The 23,972-nt window shown below is 35.3% G+C and overlaps 2 protein-coding genes across 2 annotated transcripts in view; both read left to right on the top strand.

Annotated features, from left to right (window-relative positions):
* LOC145252376 (uncharacterized) overlaps positions 1-23,972 on the top strand; it is a 453,386-nt gene that overhangs the window by 102,694 nt on the left and 326,720 nt on the right. The window lies entirely within an intron of this gene.
* Positions 2,578-23,972, top strand: part of LOC145252429 (hsp70-binding protein 1-like) — a 48,049-nt gene continuing 26,654 nt past the window's right edge. Inside the window, exon 1 of the mRNA XM_080111826.1 lies at positions 2,578-3,391. Within this exon, the coding sequence (XP_079967952.1) occupies positions 3,248-3,391 (144 nt within the window). The 5' untranslated portion in view covers positions 2,578-3,247. The remainder of the gene's footprint in view (positions 3,392-23,972) is intronic.

Here is a 23,972-nt window from a genome sequence, read left to right as displayed (position 1 = left end):
ATCCTCCTTGGGAAATTTTGAAGGCCCCTAAATTATCATCAACATCAACTCTATGTATTCAAGTCGAGGTTGGAAGAGAGGAGGTGGGATAGTTGATATTTTCACCAAACATGGAAAGTTTGGTGCATTGCGATCTCATTGGACAGGAGCAGATAAACAATTTTACAATTCTTCCTTTTCATTGGTCGATTATGAACAGTGCATGATTTTGATTGGTTCTTTCTATTCAATGCCGTCATCGAACACTTTTGGAACCTCCTCTCCCTTTTTTCAACATTGTTGAGTTTTTAATCTTTTACTTAATTTTTATATTTGTTTATTGGTGCTATAAAAAGTAGTAGTAGGAGGAGGATGCGTGCTTAACGTAATTTACATAAAAATAGTATCAGTAATTATTCGAATTTGTGTGCGCTTTTTTTTTTTTTGGATCTCTTTACATCAATACAAACTAAACAATTTTAATGATGTAAATCTTGCCGTCAAAGGGGATATGATTTAAACAAATCACTGGGGCCACTGGGCACTATTTCAAAACATCTTTTTCGTATAGAAAAAAATGTGTAATATAATATGTAATAAAAGCATTACTATCATTGACTGACCGTGAGAGGCCATTTTAAAACATGGCTGCATCTTGTTTACTGGTGTATTATGACTGAATATTTTTTCATAGTGGTGGAGCTTAAGTGCATTAGATTTTAAAGTAAATTGAATTTTATTTATGGGCTAGAAATTTTATTTTACACCAACACTCAATTTGATTCCAAAATATATACGAAATAGATAATCTATGACATTAAATCCACCGCAATGCATTTCAGTTAATTCAAAACAACTCTTTAATCTTTTCTTAATAGCTAAGAAAATGGTATTTCGTGAGCCTTCGAAATATGAATGGAATTTCGAAGCCTTTAAACGGTCGAATAGAAAGTCACTTAAACTGGCAAATCCTCATTTAATTAAAGATTGAAAGTTTTTAAAGCGATTTACATCCAATCTATGATTGAAACAAAATCACCTTAAATTAGTTCAGTTAATAATTTAAGGACCAAATCAGATGGTAATAATTAAATTTATCTGTCAAAACACTAATAATAATAATAATAATAATAATAATAATTTGTTTCAAAAATAAGATTCTATTTTTTAAGCGATTACGCATGAACACGCTGAAAAACTTGGCAGAAAGGAGAAAATTACATTTAAAAAATATTTTAAAATTTTGAGTTGGGCATCAGTTTCGTATAAAAATTTAACCTAAAATGATCCACTATCTCAGGACCATTCTAACTTTTAGGATAGTTGGCTATATTTTAAGTGTTAATCTACTCCAAGTCCAACGTAAACAAGTTCTTAATAAGCCGTTCCCTTAAGTTAACAAATTTACCGAATTTCCATTATTCATGATTACTATATTGTCCAATTTTACTACTGTACACCCTTTTAACCCTTATCCTCGAGTGGCCTCTGGGCCTTGATAAGTGGGAATGCCTATGTAAAAAAAGCATAATAATAATAATAATAAAACAATCAAAAAAAGGGGTTTGTATTACTGTACACATAGATTCGAAAAAGTTGTCAAAAAACAAATATATAACAAATGAATGTTATCAAAGGCAAGATAAGTTACTTTTCTACCAAACTGGATATATTTTTCGTGTTTTTATTCAATGTAACATGTTTATTCAGCTCGAAAACCATACAGTGTTTACCGATTTATTGGAAAATTCAAGATGGCGCCTGACTCTCTCTTTAACACAGTAAGTTCGGGAAAAGGTGTTATAAATAATAAACTAGATAAAATACTATTAAAAAACCACCGATTATATGTCAACCTATGTCACGATAACATATATTGAGCGGGTTTTTAATAGTATTTTGTCTAGTTTTTTATTTATAATACCTTTTCCACAACTTACCGTGTTAAAGAGAGTCAGGCGCCATCTTGAATTTTCCAATAAATCGATAAATACTGTATGGTTTTCAAGCTGAATAAACACGTTACATTGAATAAAAACACGAAAAATATATCCAGTTTGGTAGAAAAGTAACTTATCTTGCCTTTGATAACATTCATTTGTTATATATTTGTTTTTTGACAAGTTTTTCGAATCTATGTGTACAGTAATACAAACCCGAAAAAAGAATTAAAAAAAAAGAACACCAGAAAACGTTATAATAAAAATAAGGGAAACAAAAATGGAAATAAATGATTCCCGGGAAACGCCGGGTATGTACAGCTAGTATAATAATGATAATATTATTATCGTATTTCAAGATTTTCTTTGTTTATGAAGTGAAAATAAAAGTAATCAATGCTTGTATGTGCAGTCGTAGTAGAAAGCGATGTCGTTTTGTTATTCATGGCGTTTACAAACCATCTTTTCTTTCTCGCAGCACGTGTAGTTTCTTCTAGTAAGTTCTTTTTCTAAACGGTGATCATCCTCTCTATATCCCTTCTCTATTTTTCTCCCCTCTTTTTCAATTTCGACCGTGAGTGATCACCGAGGAGGAGGAGGGGACGAAGAAGAAGAAGAAGAAGAAGAAGAAGAAGGAGGAGGAGGAGAAGAAGCATATGTTTCTTTCTTTTTTGAGGGGGGGGGGATAAGGTTCTGTAGTAGAGACGAGACATTATTGATTATTTATATGTTTATGTTTTACTATCGCAGACACCCGCTACTTCAACTGATTCGAAAACATCATCAACGACCAATGAAAACAGAACTCCACGAGAGAGAGAGAGAGAGAGAGAGAGAGAGAGAGAGAGAGAGAGAGAGAGAGAGATTTTGTTTAGATATAGTCGTTCTCTGTCTGCGATGCACACATCATTTTATTATTACGAAGCCGGAACAACCAACTCGGGGACATATGGATCGTGTACACCGTATATAGACAACAAATTATTTCTTCGTATTCCACTCTCTAAAGCTCATTTCTAAATTCTCTATTAATATAAATTACACGCCGAGCCTTACACATTTTTACAAAGTATTTATCCGTCTATTATTTATTTGTAAAAAAAAAAAAGAAAAAAAAGTGTTTATTTATTTATATTATTGTCGATTTATAGTTTTTTTTTTCTGATCGCCATATTTTCAACTTGACGACCAACAAGAAAGCAAGTGGTTCCTTAAAACATTTTTATTATTGTTTTTTGTTGTTTTTATTTTGTTGTTGAGAATATTTGGAAACATTTTGGAGGACTCGATTCCTTTTTAAAGATCCGGAGATTTTGTTATTGTCTTGAATGATGCCAGGTGACGAAAGGGAACCCGGAATTCCGTCCAACATGAAAGCATTGCTCAAGTTTTGTATGGAAAACACGAAAGGTGACGATGCGACTCCTGTTAATAATAGTTCGCCTTCCGAGGTTAAAGAACTTGCGTCCGATGTAAGTGTTAATCTTTATTTATTTATTAATTTATCCATTTATTAATTCATTTATTTATTAATCATTTGTATTGTTCAATCCATTGATTTGTTTAGCATTTGCAAAATTGGCTTGTTAAAAAGAAAAAAACAAAAAACACTACTTATGTGAAATACAGGCCTTGCTGTTTTTTAGATCGGATTTTCAAGTTCAATTTTTACGGTACCTTTTTGTTTATTAATGTGTTATATAAAAGTACAGAAGAGTTTAAAAAAACTCTTCACAGGTTAAAAATAGCTTTTTAACTAATGTTAGCATTTCAGCACGGTCCGTCCCGTCGATGCTACTGAGTGCTACTCACTACTGCTACAAACAATCAACATTAAAATATTATACAATAACGGGTTACAATTGGGTTTGTATTACAATCCACATAGGTACGAAAAAGTTGTCAAAAAACAAATGCATAACAAACAAATTTAATCAAAGATAAGTTACTTTTCTACCTAACTGGATAAGTTTTTAGCATTTTTATTTAATGTAAAATATTTATCCGGTTCGAAAAACAAGTAATATTGAGCGCTACCGAAGAACAAGAAAAAATGGTCGTGATGTCATTGAAGTCTCGACAAAGACTTCAAAATAAGGAATAAAACAAAATCGTGGTAGAAACCCATATAATAAATGTTATTGTGACATTTATTTTGTTTTATTTCTTATTTTGAAGTGATTACCGAGACTTCAAAGATGTAAAAAGACTTCACGGCAATTTTTTTCTTGTTCTTCAGTAGTGCTTAGCACTGCTAGTGCTCAAGCTCAATATTGTTTTCGAACCGAATAAACATTTTACATTAAATAAAAACACTAGAAACTTATCCAGTTAGGATGAAAAGTAACTTACCTTGCCCCCTTTTTTTTTTTTTTTTTACATCTTTTTCGTATCTCTGTGGATTTTAATACAAACCCAAAATCTCCCTTGTTTCATGATTTATCTCTCTTGTTTGATCTGTCGCCTTTCTTTGTACAAGCACCGTATCCCTCCCCCCACCCTTCAGGGAACCGTATTCTCAACATAAACATTGTTTAAATTTTTCCTCGTGAGGAGGCAAGACTCTCGTGGACTTTTTAAAACTATCATCAAAATGTAGTACCTGTTCCGTCTTTAGTCAGAGGAGGGCTTTCGTATCACTTGAGGAATGAAAAAGGAAATGATCCCAACTCAAAGTTTCCTTAGTTGGGGAGTCGGATCTCTCCACGTTAAACTGACGTTGTCACATTTAGCTCTCACTCAATATTTTGATTATTAAGTGTTCACTGTGGCGAAAAGCTTTGGCCATTCGTTGCTTCCAATGAGTTCACCCAACTTCTCATTGTTGTACACGCATTTAGCAATATTTACTAAATTCACGAATAATAGCAATGAAAGTGACGAAGTGTACTTGGTACTCTGACTCTGCGTTTTGGATTCGATTTCTGTCGGGGGTTATTGTCTTGTTTTCACTATGAAAGCCATGCTTACATAAATTTAATCAAAATAAAAACAGTACATGTCCAGGATTCTTCCTCCTGAAAAAAAAAAAAATGTATGATGTACCGTGAGGGAAAGAAAATGTAGTCGACACCAAAAATCACGTAAATTAGTTATATTTTTTTAAATAAGAAAATCAGTTGTTATGGCTAAATGACGAGCAACGATCTTGCGACATCGTCTTAAAAATTTTGAAGTAACAAGGGAGATAACTCCAAATCGAGATTTTAGAAAACCATTCTTAACACGGAAAGGAGGGGACTTGGAAAAAACTCAAATTCGATTCCAAATTATTTTCTTCATAAAAATAAAACTACTTTATTAATTTCCGTGATTTTTTTTGCGTATGCTATTTTCTTCCCATCACGGGTCGGGGTACGTACATCATACAGATTTTTCTTTTTTTTTTTTTTTATTCTTCGGCAATTCTGAACAAGCACCTTATGGATCCTATCCCCCGTAAGCATAGCCCGCAGTGAAGCATAAGTTGCGCAACTCTAACCAGATCTCTGGAAACAATCTTGGGATAAGCAAAGAAAAGTTGGTGTCATTTCTTGGTTAATCGAATAGTTTAGAAAAAGAAAAAGAAGGGGTGCTTATTTAAATTGGCACTCATGGTGGCAATTCAAAGCAAAGAAAACAAGAAAAAAGTCTGTATGATATACGTACTCGTTATAGAACGGAGATGTCATATTCCAAAAATCATATAGAGTGATCAAGTAGTTTCATATACAATTAAGAAAATCAAAATTTACGATTTTTATCAATTTCACTAATAAACTGCATTGAACTTAAGGTTGATTTTTTTTCACCTCGACACTTTGAGTTACCTCCCCTTTTTCATCGGATTTAATCATGGGCGACGAAAACACTACGACTCGCTTAGTCATAAAATTTGATTTTCTTTAGTAAAAATAACAAAACAACTTGATCAAATTACGTGATTTTTGGAATATGACATCTTCATTCCGTGACTGGTACATACATTATACAAATTTTTCTGTATTTTTTTTTACTTTTCAGTGCTGCCAAAAAGTGCCAATATAATTTAGCACAAAAAAAAAAAAAATTCGCATATTTCTGATACTTTCTTTTCAGAAAATATTTATATTTCTTTTTCTTTTTTCTTTTAAATATATTTTTGTTTGTGTAATGCCAAATTATGTTTTACTTTTCTAAAATGACAATTGTTTTGTTTCCACTAGTTCCTAGTAAAATTAGAAAAGAAAGACAAAACTTTTGATCAAAGTGTAGTATCTGAATTGTCCTCCTGGACCGACAGAACGAAAATAAAACTTTATGCCCCAATCCTGAGTGTCCATTTTGGGAGCTGGGTTTCCTTCCTGCCCCACACGCACTTTAAACCGACCATATATTGCATCCATCTATCATCAATAAACAGGGATATTTTTATTTTTTTGTTTATTTATTTTTGTTGCATTTTCACCCCAAACAAGGAACGGTGCCACTTTGATGTAGAGGGCTACTATCTGGGACATTATTGCAGGGATACTACATAGGGAGTTGAGCAGCAAGATGTCTGTTTACATTACACTTGAACTCCTGCATGTAAGTACAGTCGGGGAAGCAGCAACCCGGAAGAGAAGTCTAAAGTCTAGCAGTTCTGAGGAAGAAACTATTAGAGTAGAAGGCTTTCTGGCATCTGAGGATCTCTGTGTAGGGGTGGGATTTTGCTGCTTGTCGGGTTTACTTATGTTGAGAGGGTACAAGGGCTTGTAGTTTGTCGGAGCATATACCATTAAAATACTTGTAAAACAGCTAGAGGGATGCAACACTTTGCCGATGGGAGAGCGGCTGAAATCTAACACAGTTTGGAACCTATTAGGTTGGCGACTGTATTTTGAACCCTGTCCAGGAATGAGAAATTAGTAGCAGATGCACGAGCCCAAATGTGATAACAATGCTTCATACATGGGTTAATGGTGGCCTTGTAGATGTACAGGATACTTTCAGGCGTAAGTAACTTTCTAGCATGGTAGAGAGAGCCCACCTTTCTTTGCAGGAGCTGCGGCAGTGCCCTCGATGTATTTGTTCCAACTCATATTCCCTGTAGACATTAAGCCAAGGAGTTTGAGTGAACTACTTTGAAGTAATGTATCATTAGCCATAGCTATTGGTGGTTGAGAAGGTGTCTTGTAATTATTGAAGGAAAGAAGTTTAACCTTGGCATCATTGAACGTTACCATCCATTTTTGTCCTCATTCCACTACAGACTGGAGACCTTCCTCTAAAGTTTCCGCTATTGCCTTAGGTATGTGTTCATTCATTTTCCCTTTGTGCCTGCTGTAGAGTGTGGTGTCACCAACAAATATACTTATCTCAGAGATAATTTTATCAGGGAGGCCATTTATGAATATCAGGAATAATAAATGTCCAAGAATCGACTCCTGAGGAACACTCACATTTATATCATATTGTTTGGATATACATCCATTAAGGACAACCTGGATTCTTCTCTTATTTAAGAAGGATTTAATTATGTTAAGCATTCGTCCATATGATCTGATTTTCCTGAGAAGGCCACCGTGCCATACCCTGTTAAAAGCCTTAGATATATCTAGGGCTAGTGCCTTATCTTCCCCGGCTTTATCCAGTGTTTAGACATGAGACAAGCCGAGCAGGGTGGGGGTGGGAGGATCATGTTAAATATAACTTTCTCCCCTAAAAGATTAGGGTTTGTTTTACAATCCACAAAGGTACAAAAAGTTGTCAAAAAACAAATACATAACAAATAAATTTAATCAAAGATAAGTTACTTTTCTACCTAACTGGATAAGTTTTTAGCATTTTTATTTAATGTAAAATATTTATCCGGTTCGAAAAACCAGTAATATTGAGCACTAACAGAGAACAAGAAAAAATAGCCGTGATGTCTCTTTACATCGTTGAAGTCCGATAATCACTTCAAAAAAAAAAAAAAAAGAAATAAAACAAAATGGTGGTAGAAACCCGCCCAATAAATGTCACCCAATAAATGTAACTCAATAAATGTCACTCAATAAATGTCACTCAATAAATGTCACTCAATAAATGTCACTCAATAAATGTCACCCAATAAATGTCACCCAATAAATGTAACTCAATAAATGCAACTCAATAAATGTAACCCAATAAATGTCACTCAATAAATGTCACCCAATAAATGTCACCCAATAAATGTCACTGTAATATTTATTGGGTGGGTTTTTACCACCATTTGTTTTATTTCATTTTTGAAGTCTTTGTCGAGACTTCAGACATCATGGCCATTTTTTCTTGTTCTTTGGTAGAGTTCAATATTACTTGTTTTTCGAACCGAATAAACATTTTACATTATTACTTATCCAGTTAGGTAGAAAAGTAACTTATTGTTTTTTGTTTCTATTTTTTTACAAATTTTTCGTATCTCTGTGGATTGTAATAAAAACTGAAATATTTTTATAATAAAATCCTTTAATTAGACTCATCCCTCTGAGTACCGCACAAATGGTTGTAAAGAGCTAAGGAGGATAGAAAGACAGAACAGGAAGAATACCATCCAGACCTCCACTACTGGGCGGGCATTGAGAGCACTGGAATCACAAAAAGGCTTATCACCTAAAGAAATTGATTGCAAACGGTTGTTGAGAATACGGAAAATGATTTGCAATGAATAACCAAGGGTTATTTCCCAGCTGAATGTGTAAAGTTTAAAAATTTATTTCACTTTTTTATAATCCAACCAGTTTTTTTTTTCTTTTCTTATATATTAGTGGTAGGACGATTCCAATATTTTTCCCGATTCTGATACAATTTCCGATTCCGATTCTTTATAAATCGCTAAATAATTAACTATAAAGTTATTTTACCCAACCGTAAAAGCATGTTATATTTTCTCAGAATAGAGATCCCCAGATCTAATAGTTTTTTCTCTAAGACTGCCAGATTTTGGAATTCCCTTCCGGGTTCCTGCTTCCCTAACTGTACTGAAATGCAGAAGTTCAAGGGTAATGTAAACAGACATCTTGCTGCTCCACTCCCTACATAGTAGTCCTGAAAATTATATCCCAGATAGTAGCCACCTTCATCAAAGTGGCACTGTGCCTTGTTTGGGGTGAAAATGCAAAAAAAAAAAACAAAAAAAAAACAGAAAAACAAAAAAAAACTCTTGTTGGAAGGGGTGATCTATAGATTTTAGTTTTACTGGTATTTTCAAGTCAATATTTATTTTTGTTTTATTATTACTACCAGCAGTGGAAGAACTTGTTTTAAACAAAATCAAATAAAAAAAAAAAGATAAAAAAAAAGATTAAAAAAAATCGCTTATGTCATAAAAAAAATAGACAAATTTTTCCGATACCCCCAAAGTTCCGATTCCGATTAATTGTCTCAACACTAGTGTGTGTGTGTGTGTGTAATATATATATATATATATATATATATATATATATATATCTGTAACATCATCTGTGTATAGATACTCCCTCAGGCATCTGTCTATAAAAGTGGTCCTGCCGATGGAAAAGTTGTGACGCATGGAGGCGGCTTGAAATGCTGGAAGCATGTAATAATTGATCTCAATGACCATCTTCAGTGTCATGCCTGCTTGAACGTGTGAATTCACCGGTAGGACTTTAAAAAAAAAAAAAAAAAAAAAAATGTAATTTTTGGCTCATGGACTTTAAGTGTCTGAGGGAGTGGCACTCGTCTGACAAGATGTTGCAATCATCATATATATATATATATATATATTCTTTAATTTTTTATTGTTAAAATTTAGATTAACTTTAATTGTATGTGGAATACATTTTAACTTACTTTAGAATATAATCAGAAAATAAAGAGTGGGGAATGTTTGTTGTAAAAGGGTTTTCTGAATTAAGAATATGATGTAATGTTTGGGTTGGTTTCGAAGATGCATTCGTTCAATTATAAAAAAAAATGTCAGTTGTATTACCCCCACACACACACCTTCTTTAAAAATCCAACTATTTTAGTTCTGGATAGTGAATAAATTTAAACTGATGAGGCGAAGATAAATTCAAATTTTCCAAATTTGATATTAACAACAATTGTTTTAGTCTAACCGAACTTCTATCCATAGTAAAAATGTGTGGTAGTGGCGTAGTAGTTGTATTGTTTAATTTATGCGTAGAGCGTCTCTCTCGTGATTTGTGTGTAGGCATTTTTTATGAATGGAGGCAGAGGAGTGAATTGATGAATGAATGACGTCGACTTGTACGTGATATCGTGTGTAGAACGAAAATCAATATTGATCTGAGGCTGTTCTCAAGAATTTGTTAGACGTTATTGATGCATCGTAATCACGAGTTTACTGATGTTACTCCTACTAGTAATAGTACCTTTCTGAGAAGGGGAAATATAGATTTGTTATAGAGGAAGATAAATATCTATATAAAGTTAGGTGTGTATATATATTTACATATTTGTATAGAAAAATTTACTATTAAACTAATTAACCATTCGTTATGATTTTCGGGACGTGTGAAAGATCCAAATGTGAACTATATTTAGTTTTATGCAAAGAATGTGGGGAACCCTTCTGAAACTTCAGATACCCCCGATTTTTGTGAACTGATAACAAATGATATTTTAGAGATCAATTAATAAATATTTTCAGACTTCAATTTCTTTGGAGTATCCAAAAGAGATTCAGAGGCATGATTTGTAAACAATTTCTCATTTGAAAATTCAAATCTATCAGAATTTTGATCACTAATCAAAACATCAATTTAAGAAAGATTCCCTGAATTTCAATTTCTTCAAACTCCTTTTAACTTTAAATTTTAGATATAGATTTAGAATCAAGATCATGTAATGTATTTTGATTACAATTAGAATAAGAATTCTAGACATAAGGTTTAATGACATCTTGACAATTAATCTTTGTAAGAGGACGTAAAAATGATGTAAAACTCTTGATTGCCCTTCGGTTCTAGGTGAGCATTGTCTAATGATAGCAGTTTCAATTCTACCCAAAGCCAACCAGAGAGATTAGTTGGCCGAAAACGTGGTGAGGCAACAACTATGGAAGACAGTAATTACTGAGGATATAGTTAAGAGACTCAGCATTCCTATCTCGTCGCAGTTAACCACCTGATGAAGGCCAGAGGAATAGTTGGCCGAAACGTCATGAAACAACATCTATGAAGATGAGGATGACAGTGCGCAAATAAACAAATTACTCATTTCAAAGGATTTCAATAATGAATTAATAAAACTCTTCTGTTTGTGAATTTTTGAGATGAGGATTGCCTATTCGTATGATTCATCGGACTACTGTTCTCATCTTGAGTGTCATTTTCACAACGTTTTGCTTAATGTAATCTCCGTCCTTCTTCCGGTGTATCTTGTTGAACTTCAGAATGTTTGTGTCGAACTCGGCAATTTGAACAGAATTTTGAACGGAATCCTTTATTTACGTCATGGAGGTAGCATGTTCTTGTTTCGTCAGCCATGATTAGATACAGGTCCTAAGTAATTTGCAATTGTATTTTTTGGTTGCCCACACTGCGAATTGAACCTTCAGGAAAATATCACTTTTACATTTAATTTTTCCAAGTACTCTAATCACTGCACCATGGGTTCTTGCGATATATTTTTATACCAAGTTACAATTTATTAACGTTAAAAACTACGCAAGGATAAGGATAAATGAAATGGATGGATTGACAGTTCAATGAGGAAAAATATTATGAGAGGATTGAAAATGAATGGCATGAACATTTGATTACTTATGAAAACGATTTCTGATAAACATTTGTTGACATTGGCTTTGAATATGACCATGTTGTAGTCTGCTGGGAAGCAGTCCCATGGTAATGTGTCCTATGAACAAGAAAGGTTTTTGAAAGAAACTCTGTTAATGAAAGTTCTTTTCAGTTGTGGTAGTAAGACGTGTTTTTGTAAATGTTTTAAAAATTACAGCTAAGTCAAACAACTTTCATGGAAATGATGATAAAGTTTTCGATATTGATCTAAACACTTTATCACACCTGAGGTTATTCGCTATCTCTACAAATCTACTATTGAACCGTGTATGGAATACTGTTGTCAGATTTCGGCTGGTGAATCTATAACCCAGCCATTTGAGAGTTCTTGATAAATTGTAGAAACGTATCTGTAATTTGCCTCACACTTTTTTCTTCATTGCAGCCGCTCTCTCACAGACATGATGTTGCTAGTCTCAGTCTTTTCTACAAATACTATTATGGCATGTATTCTTCAGAATTGTCTGATCTATTCTCTGCTTCCTTTGTTTCAGCTTGTTTGACTTATTGGTCTAGTGGTCTCCATCAATTCGCTGTTTGGATACCTTATTTTAATACAGTTTCCTATTCCAGTAGCTTCTTTCCAAGAATTTCAGGCTTGTGAAATTCTTTCTGCTTACTGTTTTCCTCCTACCTATAGCCTTGGTCTTTTCCAGACTTAGGCCAATAAGCATCTCCTGTCTCTGTGATAATCATGTTTTGTTCTTGTTAGCGCCTTATATCAAGTGTCTTCATGCCTTGTTTAGAGAGATTTCCATTAAAATAAAGTTCACACCTAAATGCCTTTCCTTTTTTTTTCAAAAAGCATTACAACATGGTGCCAGTTATGTGTATTTCCTCTATTATTCCCCTTTCATCCAAGACTGTATCCTAATTGACATCTCCAGTAGTATCAACACAGTAATTTCCTTGGATCCGAGTGATCAAATCCATGTATTTGGGAACTCTGATGTACACTACAGTGATGACCTTCGATTTTCAAGCTACACAGACACAACTGATAATAACATGCGGAGCTCCTCAATTTCCCATTCCTTTACACAAACCATCACCTTACCGACTGTCTCTCAGAACTTGAGAACCAGCAAGCCTCACTTCTTAACCTATTCCTAAAAATATTGCCTGAAGCTTGTGTGACAGATGCCCATAATCCACCTGAGATTGATTACCTCAGGGGTGGCAGCAGTTCTTCATCCGACACTCTAATCTAGATAGAGGATTGCATCTGGAGTCAGATAGTTCCTAAAGAAATGAGGGGAGATAGATTGATGTAAAAGATAAATTGTGGCTACCCTTTCCAATATGTGATATACTGAAAGGTTTCTCATATAATTGGGATGCCGTCAGGGCCAGTAGCTTCTTTTTTTTTTTTCTTTTTTTTTTTTTACAAGGTGGTCACCACTTATCAAGGCCCGGAAGCCACTCAGGGATAAGGGTTATTGTAAGTACAGTACGTTAGTGTGGATATTTAAAGTGTTTACTTAAGGGGGCGGTTCATCAGGAATTTGTTTATGTTGGACTTGAAAAAAAAAATCCAATATGTGATGTAGCGAGTTGTTTAAATTCTGATATGTGATCTATTCATTAACTCTGCTAAAGAGCTAAAATTAAAAAAAAAATACTACTCCAAGGTAAAAAACTAGCCAATAATAAGTGTTAGATTTTGATCTAGAAAACAGCAATTCTTCCCCTTTTGTCAGAAACATTACTTGTGGCATATGAAGAGTAAAGGACAAAAATATTAATAATCTAATGAACAAAGGATACCATGATAATAAAATTTAACTTTAAAATGACATAGCTAAATGAAGAAAGATCGAAAAAGGAAGGTAAAACGTAAGTAAAAGTGAAAACTCCCGAGCAACGTCGGACGGTGTATAACTAGTTGATTATGTGTTTTGTTTTCATGTGTTAAGTATAAGATCTTTTGATTATTGTTTTTAGTATTCGCCCCTTTCCATGTTAATGATGCGTGCTCAGTCGAAAGCGTGGGAGTTTTCATTTTTATGAATGGGAAAGGTGAGGCGGAGGGATGGGGGGGTATAATGCAGTCGAGGAAGGTTGTTGTTGCCGGGAGGCGCAGCATGAAACCTGCAGTGAGTAGTACACACAGTTGCCGTTTCTGTTTTCATCTTATTTTGCTTCCAAGCACACGTCTCGATGTTCCGATATCTCCATAGCATTATTGACCTCGGATGAGGTTTATTATGCACAGGCACTCAAATTGATCTGCTTAATTTTTGATACTGCTTCTCAAATGAAGTACTGTTATCTATGAGGGAGTGGTGTCATCAGTACACTGGTTATCGACACTAACTGGACTTGGTGTTCAAGTTCTGCCTGAGTCATCACCAGAGCTGAGGGGTCTGGACTCTGAACATCTGACTCTGACTCCTACAATTTTTTAGAACTGATTCTGACTCCGGCTCCTATTTAAAAAAATAAGAATGAAATATTTTTTATATAATTTTCTTATTTTATGTCACAACATAAAAGTAGCATCAATTTGAATTGGTCGTTCATTTCGTTATTCTTGAAATATGACATTGTTTTCAAAGGATCATCTTTAGTTACTTCACACACATTTGAAAAATAATTTGCTCTGTACATAACACATTAGAAAAATGTAATTTCCTCAAAAGTAACGTCACAATTGCTTGAGTCAGAATTGAGGGATCAATCTATATAGCCACTACTTTTACGCCATTTCAGAATACTTTCTGCGTACTCGTAAAATGTTTCAAAGATATTATAGAATCTTTTTAGACACTATAATAAAATGCATTTTTAGACCCATAGGGGTAGACTCTATCCTTAAATTAGACTTGTGCAAGGAGAGAACAGCTGATCGCATGTATAATGTCATTGTTTTGGTTTGGTTAACGGACAAGGGATGCCAGGATCCATGCGTTTCCCAGTGATTGCCTTTATTTGATAGGGTGAGAAAGAAAACGGCGGGTAATATTAAACGTTTTTTGAGTGACCTACCTTGAAAAAAATGTGACTTAAGACACAATAGGAGAATATTTCCCTAATTTTCTCCACCACAAAAAATGTTATTTTTTGAGGAGTCGCAGTCAGGTGAATTTTACCGACTCTGGTCTATAAATTGGCCTTGACTCCGACTCCCCAGCCCTAGTCATCACACTTTGTGGAAAGGCACACATTCATCTGTCAATTCTCCGGCTATCAATTATATAGTAGGGTAAACTATACCTTCAAGCCTTGGTAGAGCAATTAGTTTAAAAGAAGGAAAAATGATTTTTACTAATTAAAATTCGTTTTTTTTTTTTTTTTTTTTTTTTTCCATTTAAAAGAAATTCTTTTATAATTCTAATCAACTCTTATATGGTGAAATCAAATTGATTTTAATCAAGAGAGCTTCTTCACATGCTTGAGAACACAATTTTGTCACTTAGCATAGTCTTGGGCAAGTCTTTCAGCTCTCAGTAGCTGTATGCCAGTTTCAAACCTTATTTATCGTCCTATTTCTTTGGCGGTCATCCTCTTGATCTTTCTTCAATGAAATTGTATTTATATCATTTCTTTACATAGCTGGAGTCAGATATCAGGGAAAAATGTTCAAACAACATTATTTTCTTTTGTCAAACAATGTTGTATATGGATCTGTTAATGTTAAGACTCTTTCTGATATCAGGTTATGCAGTAATATCTACATATTAAAGATGTACCTGGCATTGCCCGGTATTAAACGTAACGTTAAATTCCTTTAAAAAAAAAAATGAAGTAAAAAAAAAAAAAAAAAAAAACTCGAAAGAAACAGGCCTGTGCATGCGAGTATTATGTTTTTTCTAAACCGTTCACTTCTTGTAAGTATAAAAAAAGCAAACAAACAAAAAACACTCTAGCTGAAACTTAAACATACCAAAACCTAAAGACAGTGAGTCAAGTACGACAATCATTAGGCCATCTTGACACAATCTTTAAAAAGTGTTTTCAAACCTACTTATTCTTAACATAAGGAATCTGTCATGTGAACCATTTGCGCATGCGGATTCGTTTAACAGTTGACAAACAGATAAAAATCCAATGACTCCCACATACCAATTTTTCAATTTTAACCCCTTAGCAGCCCTTTTTCGGGATGAAAACTGATTAAAAAGTTTTCCACATGTTTGAACATCCTATATACCAAATTTCAAGTCTGTAGATAAAAGATTTGTTGAGTATATAGGTTGAGAATGCCCTCTCACACACACATACATTTTCTTTTTTTATAGATATATAGATGTGTATGCTGGAAACTTAAAGAAACTCTCTTTAGACGAATACAGAGTTACTTTCCTTTATTGGTTTACTTTTCTTTTTAACATTTCAATTCATGCAAATGAAAAACAGTCCGGGGCAACGCCCTATAGGAACAGCTAGTATAGAATATGTTGGTTTTTTTTTTCTTGTAATAATTATTTGACGTCTGGTAGTTGGTGAGATGATTATTATTTGATGAAATGATTTCCTGCTTATTTTGGGAAATAATAAGCTAGATTAGATTCCTAAGTCTTGGTAGAGCAACTGGTCAAAAGGAAAAGGTCAAATGTGAAATAACACCAGTTTTGATGGGCTTATCAATTTAGTCAGCCTCTTTGAAAAATTTGTATGAATCCACATAATACAACTTTTTTGAACAATTTAATTCTGCTGTCTTTGATTCTTTCTGGAATCAGATACTGACAGGATTCATTTGCTTGGCTTTTTCTTTCTTTCTTTTTTTTTTTTTTTTAGGATGAATAGCAATCTTCAGAAAAAAGTGGAATGATACCTTTCGGCTAAAATGCTAAATTTCTGTCCATGATATAAAAAATAGAATGGAATTATCTCTACTATTATATAAAAGGAACTTTGTGTATGTGAGTTTGTTCCCTATGAACTCCTAAATGGCTGGGCCAATTTTTGAAATTTCACACAAATGTACTTTTTTTTTGTACACAATGTTCTTAGATAGGTTTTGTATTGTAATGTCTTTGATAAATATCAATAATCGAAAAATCCGATGAAAGAAGTAACAGGCGATGTTAACTAAAGTTAAAGCTTTATATAGCCTAGCGTCAAGTGCATTTGAGAAGTTTTATTACTGCACAAGCAGAAAGGTTTGGCATATAAAATCAACAGTTAGTTCTGTGATATGACAGACATGTTAGAAATGAATGCTTCTGTTTAATTAAAGCCATTATCACTGTACAAGCAATAAAGCCAGGCATACAAAATCAATAGTAGGTTCTTTGATATGACAGGGTTGCATTTGAATTGAATATTTCTGTTTAGAACACAATTGAACCATGGTACTTAATTTTTGTATTTTAAACTTTAATTCAAGTTATTATGTAAAAATATTTTTTATAAAAAATAATTCTCTACAGTGCAATGTGAATTACACTGTGGACTAAGTCACTGCAAGGAGGCATGTAAAGCTTCTTTTTCGGTGCACCATGGTGTGTCCCCACCTAGAGAAGGAAATCAATTGATTTGATTGAAAAATGGACGATTTCACTGATTTCAATAATCATAGAATATGGGATTGTGAAACATTGACTCTTATTCAATCCTGGGCAACGTCAGTTCTTGCTCCTAGTGTTATAAGGTGACACTATTGAATTTAAAAAAAAACAGTAACAAACAATAGTGAATTAATAAGATGTCCTTTTGTAAAACAATATGTAAATTAACTTTAGAACGTCAATTGCAGACATCGAATCCATGTAGTAGAAAGCTAGCGTTGTATTATTTTGAATACAATTTTGGTGTTCGCATCTCACTGTCGATGCAACAAATAACTTTATAAATAAAAATTAAGTTGATAAAAAAAATGGTTTTTCATTTTCATGTTAATGATATTTTTATGGAAGATTTCTTTTCAAGACACCAAATAATTTTTGGAAATAAAAACACCTTTTTGTTCAGACATTCTAACTCTAAGATTTAAGCTTTTGAATTAGATGAAAGTGCCAATGCTTCACTTTTGAATTGAAACTCCTTGGATCGAATATCTCACATTCGTGACTCCGTATAAATTCTGGCATTGATTGGAATAAATCATAGTCAGGTGGAGCAAATGGACTGTTTTCTCAATCATTAAATCATTTCTCTCCGATAGGCTCATAAGAGTAGTGGTAGATGGACAAAAATCGGAGGCCTGCAATATAAATGCTGGAGTCCCTCAGGGGTCAATCCTAGGCCCAACTCTCTTCCTGATCTACATCAATGACCTCCCTAAACATATACTTAAATCATTCGTTGACATCTATGCTGATGACACGACCATCTACAGCAACACATCAAAGGCTGTAAATGACAAAGTTCTCTCTGATTCTCTCTCCTCTGATCTCGAGCGCGTGGTTCAGTGGGGGAAGATGTGGCTGGTTACCTTTAATGCATCCAAAACCAAACTCCTATCCTTACATCATCAACGCTCTGATCCCCATCTGGCATCAATTGTGATGGATGGCTCTCGTGAGGCCCCGTGTTTTGACAAGCTTCTGGGTTTGACCTTTACTCCTGATCTGAAATGGAACACGTACATCAAGTCTGTTGCCAAGGTCGCTGGAAAGATGGTGGGATCCTTCTACCGCTCCAGAAGATATCTCACTACTGATGCAATTCTCTATCTATATAAAAGCCAAGTACGTCCAAGGATGGAATACTGTTGCCATATCTGGGCAGGAGCTGCTAAGGGGGATGCCCTTTTCTCTACCCTGCAACCTCTCTCCCACAGAAGAGACGTTGCGAGCCTATCCTTGTTTTATCGTTATTTCCATGGCAGGTGCTTGTCTGAACTCCAATCTCTGCCCCCCGCCCCCGCCAATCTTTCACGAAAAACACTCGTCTAGCTGAATCCACTGTGAAAAATTTCCCCCACTCTATATCTGTGTCTAAATCAAAACGCGGATTCCATGAACAAAGCTTCTTTCTTAGAACTGCACGCCTGTGGAACTCTGTTCCGTCTGCCTGCTTCCCTCCGGACTACAACTTGGATGTCTTCAAGTCCAATGTTAACAAATTCCTAATGAACCACCCCCTTAAGTAAACACTTCATCAAATCTCCACACTAATGTAATGTACTTGTAATAACCCTTATCCCTGAGTGGCTTCCGGGCCTTGATAAGTGGTGATCACTGTGTAAAAAAAAAAAAAAAAAAAAAAAAAATAGGGTTGATATGGCAGAACTTGTAAACTATCCAATTCTTCAATTTTGTTGCTGATCTTTCTGGTGATAGACACGCACACACAAAAAATCCTTATTTTAACACGGTGCACAAAATTTTTCTTCAACCTTGTACTAAAAAAAAAATAAAAAATCATCAGGGGCGACCTTACGGCTTCTTTTCCAAGAACTACTCCACTTACACTTATAACTCTTAAATGTTTAAAGAGAGGCATCAAGGGTCAATTTTTAAAGTCGGGTGTATGACTTAACTGAGGATTGAACCCTGGTTTATCTCCAACAATACAGTTCATGCTCATTGCAAGATCCGCTCCCTCCAAAAATCTCTTCTTGCCAAACGCCTTTGTTGGTTCAGCTACGTCCTTCATCAACATTCAGATGACTTCATCCGTGAAGTCATCGACCTACTACCACCACCAGGCTGAAAGAAATGTTGTAGTGGCCAACTCAGTAGCTCAGAACGGTGAAGCAGGATGCCAAACTGATTCTGGGCTCTTACCTATACTGGAACTGTGAATGGTTTGCACTCATAATAGAAGCAGTCTTAGATCACCATGTCTCGTCAGCCAGTATTCGGGTTGTGGCGAACTTGGAAAGAGTTTGCCCAACTGACCCAGGATGAATGCCGCAACTGCACTCATGATCTAGTCTCCTGGTTCATTAGCATACACTCTTACTATTATGTTAGCATGTTTAAAAATGACAACAAATTATTTATTGCTTCTGTTTAATATGTAATTCAATACAACACACGTGCGTTTTTAATTGTAAAAATTAACTAATTCTATATATTTACTCTAACATCCCCACAATGATAGTCGTTATCTTTGAGAGCAAATTGCTCATACCTTGTCTGCTCATCTCTCAGCCAACATTCACATCTGTGAAGATTTCAACATAATGTTGAATGGCTAGTCTACTCAAACAAAACAGACGAAGGGGGATTTTGTTATGACTTTTTCCTTTGCTTATGACCTAATACAGATTGTTAATGACCCCACTGTGGTGCCCAATGTTGACAGACAATTTATGAGTCTTCTATTGCTTTTTCTGATAACATCCCTGAACTGTGCTCATGCTAGGAATATCTGATCACTCGGTTGTCTCGATAAAGATTAAAATAAAGTATAAAAAATACCAAATATCCCTCTTCATCAAACAAATGTATTGATACTCAATGGCTGACTCTAACAGTTTCAGAACATTCGTATTGGATCTACACTTACGCTCCATGTTTCAAAAAAATGCATCAGCTATAGCATCTGACTTAACTGATTGTTTAACTGGCAGTATAGACAACTACATACTCTCCAGAAGATTCTGCTTTGCATCAAACTCAAACCTATGTGATTAGGGCAACCTACTTTATGAATTTCCTCCTAAGACCAAAATAATCTGAGCAACATTCACATACGTTTGTGATGTTGCCAGACTCCGAAAGAATCTTGACGTCAACTAAACAACTGGTCCTGACAATATTCCAGTCATCGTACTCAAGAAGCTGCAACTGAAACTGGCACCCATTCTTGCAAGGCTGTTAAATCACTGCCTGAAGGAAAAATGCTTCCCAAGCCCTTGGAAAACCTCATTAGTTTCTCCAGTATTGGTCCTCTGTGTCATGAGTAATGTGCTTGAATCAAAATTTCTACTACTCCAGAAGTTTTCTCACTCCAGACACAATCCTCTAATTATATAAGAGCTAAACACATCCTAAAATGGAGTACTATTGCCATATCTGAAGAGGAATTGTTCGAGGCTTCCTATTCTGTTTTGACAGAGTTCAAAACTGATTTCAAAACCTAGTAGGTGAAGCTCTTTTCTTTTCCCTGCACCCTCTTTCCCACAGAAGTGACATTGTGAGCCTGTCTCTGCTCTATCATTATTTTCATGGCAAGTGCTTGTCTCAGATTCAATCTATGATCTCTCCTTGCCAAACTTTCGCAAAAAACACTTGTGTAGCTGCAACCACTGTTAACCATGCTCTATCCTCGAACTGCCCGTCTGTAGAATTCTGTTCTGCTGGCCTGCTTTCCAGCTGACTACAATATGGTTGTTTTCAAGTACAATATAAACAAATTTTTGCTGAGCCGTCCCCTTGAATAATCAAATTCATTTTCTCTCAAAACCATTCTTATCACTTCTTTCCATTTTACTTGGCCTTCCTCCGTGGGCAGACCCTGCTATTTCAACTGTTCTGCATCTACTAACACAAGAACTCCTTCATTCCTTCAACATGGCCATATCATCAAAGTTTGCTATTCTGCATACATCACTCTATACTGTCCAGATTTAATCTTCCTCTGAGGTCATCTTTAATACTCTCATTATACGTCCATCGGATCATTCTCATATAATTTCTCTTCATGTATGTTTTCAAACCGCATTGCCCAAGTTTCACTTCTGTACATCATCACACTGCATACACACGTCTGATAGACTCTTCCTTTTATCAACAGTGGTAATGCTCTGCTAGTTAGTAATGACAAAAGTTCCTTGAACTTACTGTGTCCATTCCTAACTCTTGCCATCTCATTAGCACCTACTCCTTCTTGTGCTCCACTGGTATCACCAAAGTAACAAAACTTCTGAAAAAAACCTTGTTAGCATCGCCGTCCAGATATACTTTATCCGCATCTGAGTTCTTATCCATCTTTTGTTACGTTTCTTGTAATATATGAACTGGTTACACTCTCTCTACCTACTAGTAATTCCATGATCAAATTACTTGTATTGATTGAACTATTTGTCTAAACAACAACTAACATGCCTGAAGACGGTCGAAGGATAATCCAACCGAAACGTTGCATAAAACTCAAGATGAGCACAATAGTCCGATCAATACAAGTAATATAAACAATCAGTCCTTTGTATCCAATGTTTACCACAAATAATCGAGTTTCATCCGACCCGCTTTCCATAAACTGAGCAGAGGAACTTTTTTCTTTCTGGTTGATTTCCAATGCTACACAATCGGATCGTCACTTTAGTTTTGATACGATTCACTTTCCAAACTTTACTTTCTAAAACCTTTCAAGTTTTCAACTTAACGATTAGACGTTCCATTGTTTCACAGGCAACAATTAAATCAGCAGCATTCCGCATCAATAATTAAAAATGTCTTTTTTGATGCAACAGGCTCATGAGTGCATACATTATGGTCATTACCAGCCGACTGGGGACACCCTGTAAATTTAATATTCCCTTGACACTCTGGAAGAAACTGGTTGAATTGATATTGGGTGAATGCCATACAGCAATAACAACTAGTCAGTAGTTTTATGTATGCATTTTAGGAGAAAACCTGAGAAAAAATAAAGCAACCACTTGATATATTATTAGCAGAGGTGACCCGGCCTTGTCCGGTCATAAAATATGCTTAAATACAAGATTTTAATTCATGCAGATTTGATATTTATTATTACAGAGCCAATTTTCTATTTAATATATATATATATACACACACACGAGGGGCGTGCAATAAATAATGCCCCTGACCCACTTCCCATAGTAGTAGAGCAACAAAACTTGGCACAGTTATTAGTCTTTCTCTACATAGGAACCACCCAGAGTTATGCATTTCTCCCATCGTTTGATGCAGCTCTGGAGACCGTTTTTGTAGAACACCCCAGGTTGGTCCTCCAACCACAACGTGACTTCAGAAATCAAGGCTGCATCATCTGGGAAACGCTTTCCTTTCAAAAACAACTTCATGGCTGGGAAGAGGTGAAAGTCAGAGGGTGCAAGGTCAAGAGAGTAGGGAGGATGGGGAAGGATTTCATAACCACACGCCCGTGCTTCTGATTTGGCGACATGCGAGTTGTGGACTGGAGTGTCGTCCTGCAGGAGGAGGGTGCCTTTGCTGATCTTGCCCCGCCTCTTCATTTTGATAGCTTCCCTTAATTTCTTCAAAAGTGAAGCATAATAGGCTCCTGTAATTGTGGTACCCTTTGCCAGGAAATCTGTCATCACTACTCCGTCCTGGTCCCAGAAGACTGTGAGCATGACTTTGCCAGCGGAGGGATGCACCCTTGCCTTCTTTTGGAGATGGTGAGTCCAAGTGCTTCCACTGCATTGACTGGGCTTCGGTCTCTGGATCATAGTGATAGACCCAGGTTTCATCCTGTGTAATCAGTCTTTTGAAAAACTTTGACTCATCTTCTTGGCACATCTCCAAATTCATCCTCGAGCACTTGACGCGTTTTCACTTCTGGAATGGTGTGAGCTACCTGGGAATCCATCTGGCAGACACCTTATGCATATGCAAATGGTCATGAATGATAGTTTCCACAGACCCTGTACTAATCTTGACATCTTGGGCTATTTGGCGAATAGTAATGCGCCGATCTTCCAAAATGGCAGCCTCAACTTGACGGACAGATGCCTCATCAATGGCAGAAGGAAGGGGGCGACCAGGTCTGGGAGCTGTTTCCACAAACTTCCGGCCATGTTTGAATTCATGATGCCAGCGTTTTACAAGGTCATATGATGGGGCATTATCACCTTTTTTTTTTTTTTTTCTCATTTTTTTATCATATTTCTTTCATTTCATCAAAAGTCTCCTGTGGTGTGTGTCCTTTCAAATACAAAAACCGGATCACTGCTCGACCTTCAACAGGCTCCATTTCACATCTGACTCCATTCAAACACCTGTAAAACAGAAATCACAATTAGTTCAGAGCTGTAATTTGCCACATAACCCGTAGAGATATAAATCATTGCACATGCAAAATTTCAGCTAGATCAGACAACTGGAAGTGGGTCAGGGGCATTACTTATTGCACGCCCCTCGTATATTAGTTTAAAAAAATGACTTGGGTGCCATCAGCTAGAATCAGAACCAAAACATTTAGTGTTTCAGTTATCGGCAGATAGATTAAAAATATTTAAAATTAAACCACTTCAAGCTATGAATGAATTTGCGCGTGCACAAAAGTAATAGAAATATGTTGGCAAGTGAAAATGGACATTTTGCTTTTCAACTTTCCGACATATTTTTGTATGCGTTATTCATCCATCCAAACAAAGATTGTATTCGTTATAAACCATCCTTTGTGTATGATTGCTATTTCCTGTTAATTTCTTTGTTATGTGATCAGTAGTTTAAGAGTTTATTGGTTAAACACA

Source organism: Euprymna scolopes, chromosome 29, assembly GCF_053919585.1.
Source record: "Euprymna scolopes isolate OS-2025 chromosome 29, ASM5391958v1, whole genome shotgun sequence".
Classification (NCBI taxonomy): domain Eukaryota; kingdom Metazoa; phylum Mollusca; class Cephalopoda; order Sepiida; family Sepiolidae; genus Euprymna; species Euprymna scolopes.
This window is presented reverse-complemented; position numbering and strand designations above follow the sequence as displayed.